This window comes from Lynx rufus, unplaced genomic scaffold, assembly GCF_022079265.1.
Source record: "Lynx rufus isolate CCGP_SWC_20201006 ecotype Redwood Valley unplaced genomic scaffold, mLynRuf1.p SCAF_53, whole genome shotgun sequence".
NCBI lineage: Eukaryota > Metazoa > Chordata > Mammalia > Carnivora > Felidae > Lynx > Lynx rufus.
Genome location: NW_025814871.1, coordinates 797,655 through 811,778, shown reverse-complemented (window position 1 = coordinate 811,778; position 14,124 = coordinate 797,655). Strand labels below are relative to the sequence as shown.

General features: G+C 61.6%; 1 protein-coding gene and 2 long non-coding RNA genes across 5 annotated transcripts; all 3 read left to right on the top strand.

Annotated features, from left to right (window-relative positions):
- Positions 1-1,541: 1,541 nt before the first annotated feature.
- LOC124527669 (uncharacterized) lies at positions 1,542-3,415 on the top strand. Its single transcript, XR_006965939.1, has 3 exons — positions 1,542-1,592; positions 1,696-1,942; positions 2,517-3,415. It is a non-coding gene; the product is annotated as an uncharacterized LOC124527669 (long non-coding RNA).
- Positions 3,416-3,432: 17 nt separating this feature from the next.
- Positions 3,433-6,210, top strand: LOC124527668 (uncharacterized). The gene is made up of 4 exons (XR_006965938.1): positions 3,433-4,396; positions 4,557-4,715; positions 4,832-4,958; positions 5,979-6,210. It is a non-coding gene; the product is annotated as an uncharacterized LOC124527668 (long non-coding RNA).
- Positions 6,211-7,081: 871 nt separating this feature from the next.
- On the top strand, positions 7,082-13,030 carry FSTL3 (follistatin like 3). 3 transcript variants are annotated; one of them, XM_047100780.1, is made up of 5 exons: positions 7,082-7,241; positions 8,595-8,780; positions 10,972-11,187; positions 11,549-11,776; positions 11,867-13,030. In XM_047100780.1, the coding sequence occupies exons 1-5, from the start codon at positions 7,139-7,141 to the stop codon at positions 11,920-11,922; spliced, it is 789 nt and encodes a 262-aa protein (XP_046956736.1). In that variant the 5' UTR covers positions 7,082-7,138; the 3' UTR covers positions 11,923-13,030. The 3 variants fall into 3 exon arrangements, with proteins under 3 accessions (XP_046956736.1, XP_046956734.1, XP_046956735.1); XM_047100778.1 differs by having other exon boundaries at positions 11,549-13,030; XM_047100779.1 differs by lacking the exon at positions 7,082-7,241 and adding an exon at positions 7,252-8,103 and having other exon boundaries at positions 11,549-13,030.
- Positions 13,031-14,124: the final 1,094 nt, after the last annotated feature.

Below are 14,124 nucleotides of genomic sequence, written 5' to 3'. Positions count from 1 at the left end.
CAGGAAACCCCAGATCCAGGGAGGGCAGTTCATTTCAGTCCACTCAAGCCCAGCCCCTAGCTCATTTCATACCACCAACATTCATTCATTCATTCATTCATTCATTCATTCATTCATCCATCCTGTAGAAGTTTATGAGGTATTGAGCAAGAGGCCTTACAACCATCAGGCCTGTGTTCAAATCCCACCAAGTCATGCTGGCTGTGTGACCCTGGGTAGGTCACTTAACTCCTCTGTGCAAATGGCAGAACCCACCTCCCGGGTTTTGGGATTGGATGAGGCTGGGAGCACACATGGGCACACACGGCACTTCCTTGGTCCTCGCTGGTCCCCTTGGGTGGGCCAAGCTGCATCCCACCTCGCGACCCCTGCCTGGTCATGCCCTCTGCTGGGCACGCCCTTCCCACTGTCCCTTCTGTTTCCTTGCTTCTGTTCCCAGTCCCTTCCTGAGGGAGCCCCATCCCATACTGCACCCCGCTGCCTGGCACCCTCTTTCCTTCTCCTACAGCTATCCCCAAATCCAGGAGTTATCAATGGCGTCTCCCAATACATGAGGCCAGTACTCAGCATATAGTAGATGCCCAATAGATTCTTGAATAAACGAATAATTAGTGAGTGCCTGCTGCGTGCCAGGCCCAGGCAGGGTTTGTGTACTATAAATCTAAGGGCTAAGTATGTGCTGGGCCTGAAGTTTAATCTTCATGCAAGCACCATGATGTGAGGAAAATGAAGACCCCCATTTTATAGTTGGGGAGACTGAGGGCTCAAACATGGTCATGCGGCAGGGCCAGGACTCAGGCACAGGCCATTGGGTCTCTGTGCCCTCTGCATGGGCTCTTGCCTGCTGGCTACCCTGGGACTGTGGCATTGGAATGCAAGCACTCAGGCCGTGTCTGCAAACGACCCGGTGTCTCTGCAGTTCTGGGGCCCTCAGGTACCCACTTCCGGCCCTGTGGCTACCTTGCTGCTGCTGCTGCTGCTGCTGCTGGGACAGACCTGGGAGGGCGCTCTGATTGCCAGGCACAGTGAAACACAACTTGAGGGTTGCCCAGCACTTCCCGAGAAAGGCTCTGAAAGTGGGTTGAGGAGGTAGGCGGCACCTGGGCCCTACACATACCCCCCAGGACAGGGCCACGCCTCCCTCCTCAGACTTCCCACAACACGGTTGTGCTTCCCCCTAGACACTGCAAGACAAGGACCAACAGCCCCTCCAAGACTCAGTCTTTCATCTGTAAAGTGGGTCTGCCTCCCATCTCCCGGGGAGGCTGCCTCTGCACGTGGCGGCTGTGATTATAGTCTCCCAGCTCTCTCTAGTTGCTAGACCTTTCACGTGCCTTCCCCTTTGCCGGGAGCACCCTTTCCTTCCGCTGCGGCCGCCGCCATGCTGAGCCAGGGGCCTCAGGGGCAGAGGGGAAGTTGCCCTGACACCGTGCACCCTTGAGTCTCCGCCTCGGGCGGGTGACTTCTGCTCTTGCTAGGTTTCCTCACCTGTCACCCAGGGACACAGTAGCTTTGTCCTCTGTGTGGGGAGATTTCAGGAGGTGGAGCCTGTACAAGGGCAGGGGGCCCCCCCTCTCCTAATCCTCTCCCAGGTTCACTCTGTTCCTTTTCTTGTGGCTTTGTAGTGTGTTTGGATCTTGATTTGGGGCAAGTGACCATGTTTGAACTTCTTTTCTTTCTCATTTATTTTTCCAGATGAGAGTTAGAACAGTCTTGGTTCGTTCTCAGGAGGGACCAAGCCATGGAGATTCCGATTGGAGCCACATTCAACCACCAGAGAGCTGGTGGCATTAAGTGGCCTGTCCTGGGCCAGGGGGCAGGTGTGCCCTCATGTATTCACCTGCTTAGTTCAAATCAAGCCTCAGGGAGGAGCCTTCGGGGACTTCGGGGTTGGAGAAAGCGAGTTCCCGTGTTGCAGGCAAGAGACTGAGGCACCAAGCAGGTAGGGCCACTGGCCCACCAGCCAGTATTCCTACAGGTGTGAATATGCCACCGTCTGAGTATGCAGTTTTTGTCTTTGAAAAATTTTATTTGTGTATTTTGAGTTATGTCTTTTCTCCCCCATTTTAAAATTTTTATTTGAGAGAGAAAGAGAGAGAGAGAGACAACGAATCCCAAGCAGGCTCCACACTCAGCCTGACTCTGGGCTCCATCTCATGACCCTGGGATCACCACCTGAGCAGAAATCAACAGTCAGACACTCAACCGACTGAGCCACCCAGGCATCCCTTCCCTTTTTGTTCGTGTTTGTTGGCTTGTACTTTTTATTTCTGTTTTTCATTTTATTCATACACACCCAGGTGTATCTCCAAAAGCAAGCTGCTCGCTTACCTGAACCGAAGGCACATTTACCAAAGACACAAAGTCAGGGCTAATTCATCTCCATGGTTTTGTCTCGTTCCGCATCCTGTGGTTGTCAGCTCTCCCACATGGGACATTTTTGGCCGCGACCTTACACACGGCATAGGCTTGGATCAGGCCAAGCGAGTTCTGGTGCTTTCTCTTCCCGTTCACAGGCCCAACCCCAGAACACTGGACACCTGAGCAAACAGACGACGGGCCAAGGTGGATGACAGGACAAGGACGTGCCCAGGTCGCCCCTGTGCCGGGTGGTGAGGACGTGCCCTGGGGGCGAGAATGCTGTAGGACAGAGGACGCGCCCTGGGGGCGAGGAGGCAGAGGCCACCCGCCGGACAGCGGCGAGCGCTGCGACTCCCCGACACATCTGATTTTGGCCGCTGAGACCCGCCTCAGACCCCTGACCCCCAGCACCGCGAGTCGTCGGGTTTGTGCAGCGAGAATCGCGGTCATCTGTTAGAGCAGCAAACGGGAACCGAATCCATCAAGCTCTCACGGGTCACGTGCACACACGCTCGGCCGCGCCGTCTTCCAGTCCCCGCCCTGGCAGGTTGTCTCTCCTACCATTGGCCAGATCTGGGTCACATGGTCACGCCTAAACCAATGGCTAGCAAGAGGGGGGCGGGCCCTACCTTTGGTTACAAATCATACTGCCGGCTCCCTGCCCAAGATCTGGTCACTTTGCGGGGACGGGGGTGCGGTGGGGGCGCTTGGGGGTGGCGTGGAAGAGTTGCAGCGGGGATTGCATGGATTGAGCAGGAAGGGCCTGGAACCCAGACTGAGAAGCCTGGACTTCGTCCAGGGGCCATGGGGAGCCATGGTGGCGTTTGAGAGGGGAGGGCACATCCGATGAAGGCGTCATGAAGCCCAGCTCTGACCAGAGTTCTCCCGTAGCATCCACCATGCCCGAGTCTTCAGGTGCTGCCTTGGTTATCAACATCACATACCCTATCGGAGAACCCACAAGGCCTTGAAGTTTTCAGGTCCTAGTGCAAGGGCTGTGGACATTGAGTGAGTGTGGAGTCCATCACAAGCCTTCTTCCGGCTTGAGGAAGGTGGGAGCTGGGAGGGAGGAGGGGGAGGAGGGGGGGAGGGGAGGGGGGGCGGGGGCGACCCTGACCGTTCTGGACCAAGCTAAGACCCATATCCTGGAGGCAAAGGTCTGCACTTTAGGGTGTGTGTGATTCCTATAGCCCTTGCAGACCCACTGCTCTGGGTCCTAAAGGCTCCACTCGAATAAAATGTAAATGGGCTTGTTGAAAGCTGGTTTTGTCCACTACGAGCGAGCGACAGAAACTCAGCTTAAATGGACTTCGTCTTATTGGGGTGGAGGAGTTCAGGTGCAGCTGGATCCAGGACGCCCAATAGCGGCACAGGGAATTTCCGCTGCCCCCTCTTGGCTCAGCATCCCACTGGATTGGCCTCTCCCTGGCCATTGGTAGGAGCCACCTGCGGCTCTAGGCTCACACCCATCTAGCTCGGGCAGGAAGTTGGTGTCTCTGGATCCCAGAAAAAAAAATCTCCGAGCTTACTCCTCCCGGCTTGCTGAATGTCAGATGATTCTAATTGTTTGAGCCTGGGTTGGTGTCCATTCCTGGGGCCATTTGGACTGGAAGCACAGGAGGTGACTTCTCAAAGGAAAATCCAGTGCTGGAACCAGAACGGGATGCCAGCCACAACCTGGGGGCTGGCCCCCAATGTCCGATCCGGAATGGGGAGGGACCTGCCCCACAGTTCAGCACATGGGGCCTGGGATCTTGCTTCTCTGGTACTGTCCCGACACTGTGGGGCTTTGTGACTGCCGGAAAGTCACTTTCCTTCCTCCAGCTTCAAATACCCCCTCTGTAAAACGGATGCCTGCCTCACAGCATTGTGGTGAGTGGCAGAGAAGACTCGGCACGCATCTTCCCTGGACAAACCGCTATCTGCTGGTTAATGAGAACCTGGGCACACATGTCGTGCCCCTACTGTGCACCAGGCGCTGTCCCTGGCGTCCTTCCTAGAATCTGCAGGCCTGGGATCTGTGCCCATTTTACAGGTGAGAAAATGGCCACACACGTGGCCTAGCCAAGGCGGCACATCCTCCTTCCCCCAGAAGGCCCCTTCTCGTTCCAGGCCCCAGGGTCACCCTCCTGCTCCTGGGGGCGTCTATACCGCCGCCTGCCTTCATACTCGTGATCACTCTCGTTTGTCTCCAGCCAAAGGGGACCCTCTCACTGTGGCACCAAACCCAGTCTGTTGCACTCGTTGCCCGTTGCTGCTCCAAGGAACTGCCACGAACGTGGTGGCTTGAAACACGACACATTCTTCCCTTCCAGTTCTGGGGGTCAGAAGTCCACCCCTGAACCAAAATCGAGGTATTGGTAGAGCTGTGTTCCTTCTGGAGTCTCGGGGGGGGGGAGGGTCTGTTCCTTGATTTTCCAACTTCTAGAGGCTATGCACTGGCTCAAGGCCCCTTCCTCTGCCTTCACAGACAGCAATGGCAGGTCACGTACATCGCTGTGACCACAGAGGGAAGTGGTCTCCGCTTTTGACGATCCTCTGATTCCACTGGGCCCACCTGCGAAGCCCGGACCGTTTCCCTGATCCAAACCTTTGAGGTGGGTTTTCTCTTACCTGTAGCACAAACATCCTATCACTTCTGTCCCCACACCCCCTTCCTCACCATTGTTCAGTCCAATGCGATTTGAATGTCCTCCTCCTCTGGGAAGTCTGCCTGGGCCTCCCCAGTCTGCACTGGGTATAGCATCCTCCATCACAGTCCTGATCACTTTGGATTGTCATTGCCTGTTTTCTGTGGGGTCTGGAGGAGTGAAGCCTGGGGCCACGGGGAGTCATGGTGGATGTCTGAGCCGGGGGAGGAGCCTTATGGTAGACAGCCAAGGTAGGAAGCGGGCTGCAGGGGATGAGGCTGAGACCAGTTCAGGGTGGACAGGAGGGCATGAAAAGGAGAGACCAAAAGGGGGGGGGAGGGCTCCCCAGAGAGGGCCAGTGTCTTGCTTAAGGTCACCCAGCACATGGCCTCTGGGTCGGAGAGATAGGCCAGGATGGGAGGCAGGAGGCTGCTGGCAACTGGTCTCAGTTTCGAACCCACGCCAGGCCAACAATGACCCTTTGGTTTGCACAAACCCAGGCTGGGGCGGCTGAGCCACAGCAGGGTCAGCCCTCGGCCAAGGCCACAATGTCCAGCTCTTGCACACCCCTGGTGAGGACATAGGGTCCCATCCCCGCCCCATCCCCAACCGGGGGAGAATCCCCTCACATACTCAGAGGCCAAGGACAGGCCAAGAAGCTGGGTGTCCTCCCTCAGTGCCACTGGGCGGGGACGTGGCCCTTGGCCACGGGTGGGGGCACATGGGTCAGGCTGAGCAGCTGAGATGGGGCAGAGGTCTAGGCGTGGTGTATGCTGCTGACAGATCTCGTGTACACGGAAGGCGTCTGCTGTGTGGCTGCAGGGATCTTTGGGTTCCATACCTGGGGAAGGAGTGGGGGGAGATGCGGGAATGGGGGGGGTGACGAGGCACCCCCCCCCCCACGATACACCATACTGCTCGCAAGCGTTTTTATTTTCCCGAAAGCATTTCCCCTCTTTGAAGTCATATATTAATTTGTCCGTGTAGGTGTTTCATTTCCGCGGCCCCTGCAAGCCATGGGCTTGGTGATGACAAGACAGGGCGTTCCTTGGTCACTCGGGAACCCAGCACCCCTGAACAGGCCCTGCCATGAGGAGATCGTCAAGAATTATTTCTTGGAAACTCAGAGAGGGGCTGTACAGGACCCCCGAGCCTTTGGAGGATGCCCTGACAATTTGGGGGGGGGGCTCCCAAACAGGAAGAGTGTCCGCTGCACTCAGGCCCCAGTGGTCACTACTTTCCAGGGCCACGCTGATGTCTGAGGTCACTGTCACAAACTGGAAAGTCTGGGATTCCAGGTGGCCAGCGGCTGCAGACACAGCACTGAACCTGGGGAGAGGAGAAAACCCTCGCCAGTGAGTTCTCTTTGATGCGGCCTGGGAGGACCGTTTGCAGGGGTCTGGGGGGCGGGCGCGCCCGGCACACTGTGGCAGTCGTGCGGTAGGATCGCTGCTGTCCACGACGCCGGGAGGGACCGTTGGTGGCTCTGGGTCTCCCGCTGTCGCCCTTGCGCCCCTCCGCCTCTGCTGCCGCCCGGCCCTCGCCCACCCGCACTTGCTCACGCCCAGCTGTGCCCAAGGGCTCCAGCGGCCAGGTGGGGGCCCCGGGGTGCGAGTGGGCGTTGCCGGGACTCAGGTCTCCGGAAGTGTGTGGGCGCACCGGGGCGGGGATGAGTCTGGGGGCGCCACGTGAGCGAGCGACCGCAAGCAAGCCACGACGCGGCTGACACGGAACCGTAGGCCGGCTCCCCGTGGGTCCCCGGCGAGCTCAGCCACAGCCCTCCGGCCGAAGACCCCACCTCCCCAAACGCGCGGTGAGCCCCGGAACTCACGCCAGGGGCCAGGCTGGCCCTCTCGCCCCGGCCACGGGGACACCTTCCCGGGCGAGTTCTCGGGCTCCAGGGTCGCACTCCCGCCCCCCCCCCCCCCCCCCCCCCGCGCAGCTGCCCTCGGGGTGGCCAGGCCCAGCCCCTGCACACACCGTGCGCGCCCCGCCCCGGCCCGGCCCCGCCCGCAGCCAGCGGGACCTTTATAGGGAGCGCCCGGCCGCGGCGCGCTGGGAAGTCGGTGCCGCCGCCCTCCCAGCCGCCAGCCCGCCCGCCCGCCCGCGCCTCCGACGCGGGGGCCGCCGCCGTCTCTGCGTCCGCCATGCGTCCCGGGACGCCGGGGCCACTGTGGCCACTGCCCTGGGGGGCCCTGGCTTGGGCCGTGGGCTTCGTGGGCTCCGTGGGCTCGGGGGACCCCGCGCCCGGTGAGTGGGGCGGCCGGAAGGGGCGGGCGGGGTGGGCCACCCACGTGGGCCTGCCCGGAATGCGGGCCTTGGGGGAGACGTTGGGGGCACGGCGGCCGTGCTAGCCGCTGATCGGGCGGCCTCCTCAGGTTCAGTCCGGGAGGGTTTGGGGCTCCCCTCCCCCAGCCCCAAAGGGCCTGAAGGAGGGTCACCAGGAGGTCAGCAGAGCAGACGTGACTCCCTTTCACAATTGTCAAGAGTGGTCGTCTCGATGACGGCTGACATTTATTGAGCGCTTAGTGTCTACCTCTCGCCTCCTTGAATTCATGTGATAGCCCACTAATGTGTGTACTCTCACGCCCATTTTCCGGATGGGGGAGCTGAGGCGCAGTCACACAGCCCGTCGGTGGCCAAGTCAGGATTCGAACCGGAACCATCTATGTCCTGAAGCCCCAGAGAGGCGGGAGTGGGTTGGGGGGAGGGGGGGTGGCAGGCCCCAGGACCTCCACCGGAAGTGTCAGATCCTCCCCAGCTTTGGCTTAGGCAGACGGGCCATTGGAGTCCCGTACCTGCCACTTGTTAGGGGACGCCAGGCAAGGAATATCCCCACCGCTGGCCTCAGTTTCTCCTTTTAGAAGCCGGGTGCCAGAGTGCTGAGTTCCCAGAGCTGCCCCCTGAAAGGAACCAGCAAGCTCCCGGGGATGGGGGCCGGGGCCATTCCCGCCCCCATTTAAGGGGGAAGGGATTGAGGGCTATCTGCCTTCCGACCCCACCCGGCAGCCCCACCCCAGCCCCGCACGAAGGGGAGAGCTGAGCCCCCTCCCCGAAGGCCGTGTCCCCAGGGAGATGTGAGCTCATGCAAGGAGAATGTTCCCAAGTTGGAGTGAGTAAGAGGCGGGCCAGGCAAGGGGGGGCTGCTGGGCGAGGGGGGCTCTGCGTGCCCTCGGGCCCTGTCTAGACAGAGGGCAGAGGCGGAGAGGGGGCTCCAGGGCCCACTGACCCCGGCATGTCGAGCTCTGAGTGTTTGACTGGTTGGGCAGGACGCCAGGCCTGGGCCTGGGGGCCTGGGGGCCTGGAGCAAGGTCGGGGGAGGGGTAGGGAGAGCTTCCCACCAAGAGTGAGGGTTGTGTGTGGGGTGGGGCTCAGAGAGGAGGAAGAATCCCAGAGGGATCGAGAGCGGAGCTGGGATGGGAGCACCTGTGCAGGTCTCTGCCCCTCCTTCCCAAGTTGGGAGCAAAATCATCCCCTGTGTAATCACCGAGCACCAACTGTATGCATCCCCCGTGGGTGGGGAGCTGGGTGGAAGGCCTGGGCGTTGGGAGCGGCATAGGAGGGCACCTCTGGTCCAGTGGTCGCTGTCCCCCTCGTCCACAGGCGGCGTCTGCTGGCTCCAGCAGGGCCGAGAGGCCACCTGCAGTCTGGTGCTGCAGACTGACGTGAGCCAAGCCGAGTGTTGTGCCACCAGCAACATTGACACCGCCTGGTCCAACTTCACTCACCCGGGGAACAAGATCAGCCTTCTGGGCTTCTTGGGCCTTGTCCACTGCCTCCCCTGCAAAGGTGAGCTCCTGGGCATCAGCCACGGGTCAGGGTCACCGCGCAGCAGGTGGGGCAGCTGCGAATGAGCTCCCCACCTTGGGGGTATGGCTGTTAGGAAGGCTGTTTGTGGGGGGACCCGGGGCTCGGAGAGAGACAGGGGACCTGAGGTTCCAGGCCTCAGCCTCCCTCTGTTGAGGATTCAGGAAGAAGCTTGGAGGACTCCCCAGCTTGGTTTCTAGCCGCTAGGCCCTTGCCCATGCTGAGCCCTCTGCCTGGATGGCCTTTCCCAGCTGCACCCCACCTGGTATACCCGACTCACACCCAAGTCCTAGGAACATGGATTTTCCTAACTGGCCACTTGGGTTTGTGACTCCACAGTCAGTGCTCCCAAACACTTGATCTTCCCATCACCCCAGATTCCAGCGATCTGTGGTGGGGCCACAGATGCATGTTTCATAAGCGTGTCCCTCCTGGATCGTGTTCTGAGAAATGCTGCCTCTTTCTTCAGCCTAGGAGCTCTTTGAAGGCAGAATGATTGAGTGAATAAGCCAAGACATATTCTCTGCTCTGGAGAAGGGGTTGGGGGTCCTCCCAGGCCTCTCTGGCCGGGGCTGAACCTGCAAGGGCCCAGAGGTAGTGTGAGGCATGGCTTGAAGGAAGTGGGCATTAGGACCAGGGTGTTGGAGTGTGATTAGGAGTTTGCCAGATGGAGAAAGTATGGGATCAGGCCCTAGTGGGTGGGGTCAGGGCAGGGGAGCAGGGAGGAGGCTGGAGCTGAGGGCCAAGCGCAGAGCCCAGCTGGCCACTGGGATGTGATTAATCCCCGCTCGGCCTGGCTGGGTGGTCTTGGACTCACTGCCATGTGCCCTGGCTGGCTCCCTCCAGAACCTACTCTGGGTTCTGGCAGGGGGAGGACAGACTTCAAAAAGTGCCTGGCCTGGGCATGAGAAGGTCCAGATCACCCCCCCCCCCCCCCACCACCACCACCACATCTCATCTGGCCTTGGGGAAGGGAACTCAGTTCTCCCACTTCCGTTCTGCTTGTGAAGCCTCCCAGGGGGAGCGTTTCCAGATGTGTGTGTGGGCAGGCAGCGTGGGAGGTGCCCAGGTGCGGCCCACATGCCCTGCCTCTGCCTGGTTGGGGGCACCAGTGCACCAGCTCATTTTATGCTCATGCTCCGCCTGTAAGGTGGGTACCCCAGTCAGCCTCACTTCCACACAGGGAAACTGAGGCTGAACTCAAGAGCTCAAGTCTGCCCTCCAGGTCCACAAGCAACAGAGGTGGGGGGTTCCATCTGGGGCCTGGCCTGGAATTCTCATGCTGAGGGGCCCCTGGCTCTCCTCCACTCACAGCTGTGACAGGGCCTCGATTTCCCCCTTCTGTAAAATGCTAATGAAGTGTCATCACCTCCTAGGGGTGGTTGAGAGACCGCAAGCAGCCTGGGAGGGCCTGTGAGAGGAGCAGCGCAGTAATAGGTCTGGGGGGGGGGGCGGGGAGCGAAGACCCCAGGGAGAGACTTGCCCTGGCCAGACCTGTTTCCCTGCCTGAGAAATAGGGCTGGCGGGGAGGGGTATCCCCTGGGCTCACTGGGCTCGGGATGTGGGAAGCCCCCTCCCCAGAAAATGAGCCTCAGGCCAGGTGCCAACGCCCCACCCTCCCCGACGGCTCCTCTGGGTTGGTCCTGGCAGGCCCGGGGAACAGACGCGGCCGGTCCTCCCCAGGCCCGCTCCTGGACGGGGTGGGGCCCCCCTCTGATGACGCAGCCGGGCCCCGCGCCGGCCTTCCCATAACCGCGCGTAAATCAGGGAACGGACGCCAGCCCCAGCGGGTGGCCCAGCTGCGGAGCGACACCGGGACTGGGTACTGGAAGCTCGTTCCTGGACCCCCAGAACCGAGCGGAAACAACCCACTCCCGCCCGCTCCGAGCCCCAACTCCAGACAGAACCCCAAGCCCAGGCGCAGCCTCGACTCCCGGTCCACCGGGACCGTGGCTGATCTCGTCCCCAACGGATCCCGCACCCAGACTCTGAACCAGTCGTCCTCTCCGGGGTTCCCGGACTCCCGCCCGGCCTCCGGCGTCAGAGCAGGGACGGGGGTGCCGTGGGCTCCGAGGACGCCCGGCCTCGGCCACGCACCTCTCCACCACCACCACCGCCACCGCCACCACCGCCACCACCACCACCACCACGCGCGCGTGCCCTGTGTCCGCAGATTCGTGCGAGGGCGTGGAGTGCGGCCCCGGCAAGACGTGCCGCATGCAGGGGGGCCGCCCGCGCTGCGAGTGCGCGCCCGACTGCGCTGGGCTCCCGGCGCGCCTGCAGGTCTGCGGCTCCGACGGCGCCACCTACCGCGACGAGTGCGAGCTGCGCGCCGCGCGCTGCCGCGGCCACCCGGACCTGCGCGTCATGTACCCAGGACGCTGCCGCAGTACGTGAGGGCGGGGTGGGGGCGGGGCCTGCGGGGGGCGGGGCCTGGCGGCGCTCTGAGGGAGGGGCCTAGCGAAGGGACAGCGCCGCCGGATTGGGTCTTCTGCCGGGGTCGGTCGGAATGAGGAAAAGCGGGGTGGGGTTTCGGGAAGGGAGGCTCACATGGGGTGCGAGATTGGGGTGCGTGACTCAGGGAGGGGCTTGCGGGTGCAACCGGAGGGGCGGGGCCTGGGTGTGGAACGAGAGTGGGCGGGGCGCGCGGAAGGGGTGTGGCTTCCGGCGCGGCCGGGGGCGGGGCCTGCGGGTGGGACCTGCGGCGGGCTGGCCCCCGCCCCTGACCGGTCCCGGCTCCCCGCTCGCAGAGTCGTGCGCGCACGTGATGTGCCCGCGCCCGCAGTCGTGCGTGGTGGACCAGACCGGCAGCGCTCACTGCGTGGTGTGTCGCGCGGCGCCCTGTCCCGCGCCCTCCAGCCCCGGCCAGGAGCTCTGCGGCAACAACAACGTCACCTACATGTCCTCGTGTCACCTCCGCCAGGCCACCTGCTTCCTGGGCCGCTCCATCGGCGTGCGCCACCCGGGCAGCTGTGCAGGTGTGGCGCGGAGCGGGGAGCAGCGGTGGGGCCCAACCTCCCGCCCCTCTCCGCGCCCCCACTTTTCTTTTCGTCCCTCCCGCCCTTCAGGCACCCCTGAGCCGTCGGATGCGGAGTCGGAGTCGGAGGAGGAGAACTTCGTGTGAGCCCGTGGGGCCGGCTTGGGCCTGGCGTTCAAGGCCTCCCCGTTTTATTTATTGCCACAGCCGAGTCTAATTTATGTCCCGTGGACACTCCCCAGAGCCTGGGCCGGGACCACTTAGGAGGAGCCCTGGAGCCCCCTGACAATACCTTGGAAGGATTGGGGGAAGGGGGCCTGGGAGTGGGGCTGGTAGGTGGGGCTCCCACTCCAGGCAGCAGGACCCCATGCTTCTGCTCTAGGGGTTAGCTTAAATTATGGTCACCACGGAGAGGGCTGGGGATTGCCTGCCAGCAATTCATGAAGAGGCACCCCTGCCTTCTAGACCGCAGGCTGGGAGTAACGAAGGGGTCCACAGCCCGGATGTGTATAAATGAGCCGCAGAACCTGCCCAGGCCCCAGATAGGCCAAGGAAGCAGCCACTGTCCACAAGCAGCTCAAGGACTCCAGGCCCTACCTTCCCAGTGCCTCCATTTCCATTTCCCCAGGACGTCCTGTGGTGGCTCCTGAGAAGAGCCCAGTGTGTCTCCTGGGGTGGGAGAGGCCAGAAGAGAGCACTATGTGTCGTGGTGCCCAGTGCACTTTGGGCGGGACCCAGCGGGGCCCACAAAGAGCCCCTGCTCACCCACCGTGGGGTCTGTGTGCCAAGGCCGACTGCACACCCTGCCTCCTAGAGCTGTATGTCTTAGCGGCACCCCTCGTCCCTGCTGCGCCATCCGAAGGGAAGGTCCGGACCAGGACCCCTCGGTCCCATGAGACTTGCCTTGGCCAAGCCTCTAAGCCCAGTTTCCAGGTGGACCCACCTCCACCACCAGCCGGCCGGGAGTTTTGACACCTGCCAGATGCTGGCTCTGGGCAGGGTCGCTGCCTCCTGTTTGCTCAGTGTCACCTCCCCGTGTCTGCATGTGGCAGAGGCTCAGACCGGACGTGGGGGGCCCAACAGGCAGGAGCCCACCTCCCCGAGTTTGCAGTGAGCCGTGCAGGGGCCAGTTGTTTTCATCCTCTCCTGGCCCCTCGGAAGTGCCTTACCTGTGACACCCAGAAAAGTGCCCTTGAGGCCACCTCCGCACCCTGGGGTCCTGCCTCACCAAAGAAATAAAGACTATAAAAAGCCACTTTGGAGTGTCCGAGCCTTGGTTTGCCTCTCTCTCAGCCTCTGTGCACTCTCCTCTTGCTAGTGCTTCTACCCAGTCGGAAGCCTAGGGGGCTGTGAGGGTGGTGAGTGGGGGGCTCTGGGAGCATCTGGGGGAGATGCCTTCTGTCTCTGGGCCTCAGCGTCCACCTCTGGGCAGTGGGCGGCAGCCAGGGAGAGGGCTGAGGTAGGTGAGGTGCAGGGTGAGGCCGGGGGGAGAAAGCAAGCCTCCGTAGGGCAGGAGACAGAAGAGGCAGCCAAGGTGGCTTAGGGCACTCCGGAGAAGCCACCGGGTTTAGGCTCCAGAAACAGAGGCCCGGCCTGGAAGGGCTGGGGGTGTGATGGTCGCCATAACACCGTTAAAAATAATACGACGAGGGGCGCCTGGGTGGCGCAGTCGGTTGGGCGTCCGACTTCAGCCAGGTCACGATCTCGCGGTCCGTGAGTTCGAGCCCCGTGTCGGGCTCTGGGCTGATGGCTCAGAGCCTGGAGCCTGTTTCCGACTCTGTGTCTCCCTCTCTCTCTGCCCCTCCCCCGTTCATGCTCTGTCTCTCTCTGTCCCAAAAATAAATAAACGTTGAAAAAAAAAATTAAAAAAAAAAAAATAATACGACGACCATAACACCAGCTGGGACTTACCCAGACATGGCCATATGCCAGCACTTTCTTCAGTGAATAACAGACTTCACGTGGGGCCAGGCCAGCCTGAGACTCTACACAGAGGACCAGGAGACCCCCCCCCCATCCCCATTGGTTTCCCCATCTATGCCTGGGTGTGGTTAGCTGGAGGCCGAGGGAGAGATGTGCTAGGCTGGGCCACTGCTCGGGCAAAGGCCAAGAGGCTGTCCCGAGTGCAGGCTGTCGGGTGGGGGTCGGTAAATCCAGAAGGGCCGGTGGTGAGGAGGGCGGGGAGGGGCCTGGGTCGCCTCTGAGCAAGCAGCTCACGGTGTCAGGGAGGCCGTGGCCGAGCCAGACCCTTGGCCTCGCTGAGACAGAAACTCGAAGGATCGTGGATGGGCCCTGGAGGTGAACCATCGTGTCTGGTTATTCAGTTAACATTTTATTTGGTCATTTTGG

Bases quoted from the DNA above. Each gene is read 5' to 3' on its own strand.
- FSTL3 (XM_047100778.1), top strand. From the start codon at position 7,139: ATGCGTCCCGGGACGCCGGGGCCACTGTGGCCACTGCCCTGGGGGGCC. The intron at 7,242-8,594 runs GTGAGTGGGGCG...CCTCGTCCACAG, and splicing joins CTCGGGGGACCCCGCGCCCG to GCGGCGTCTGCTGGCTCCAG. The intron at 8,781-10,971 runs GTGAGCTCCTGG...CTGTGTCCGCAG, and splicing joins CCACTGCCTCCCCTGCAAAG to ATTCGTGCGAGGGCGTGGAG.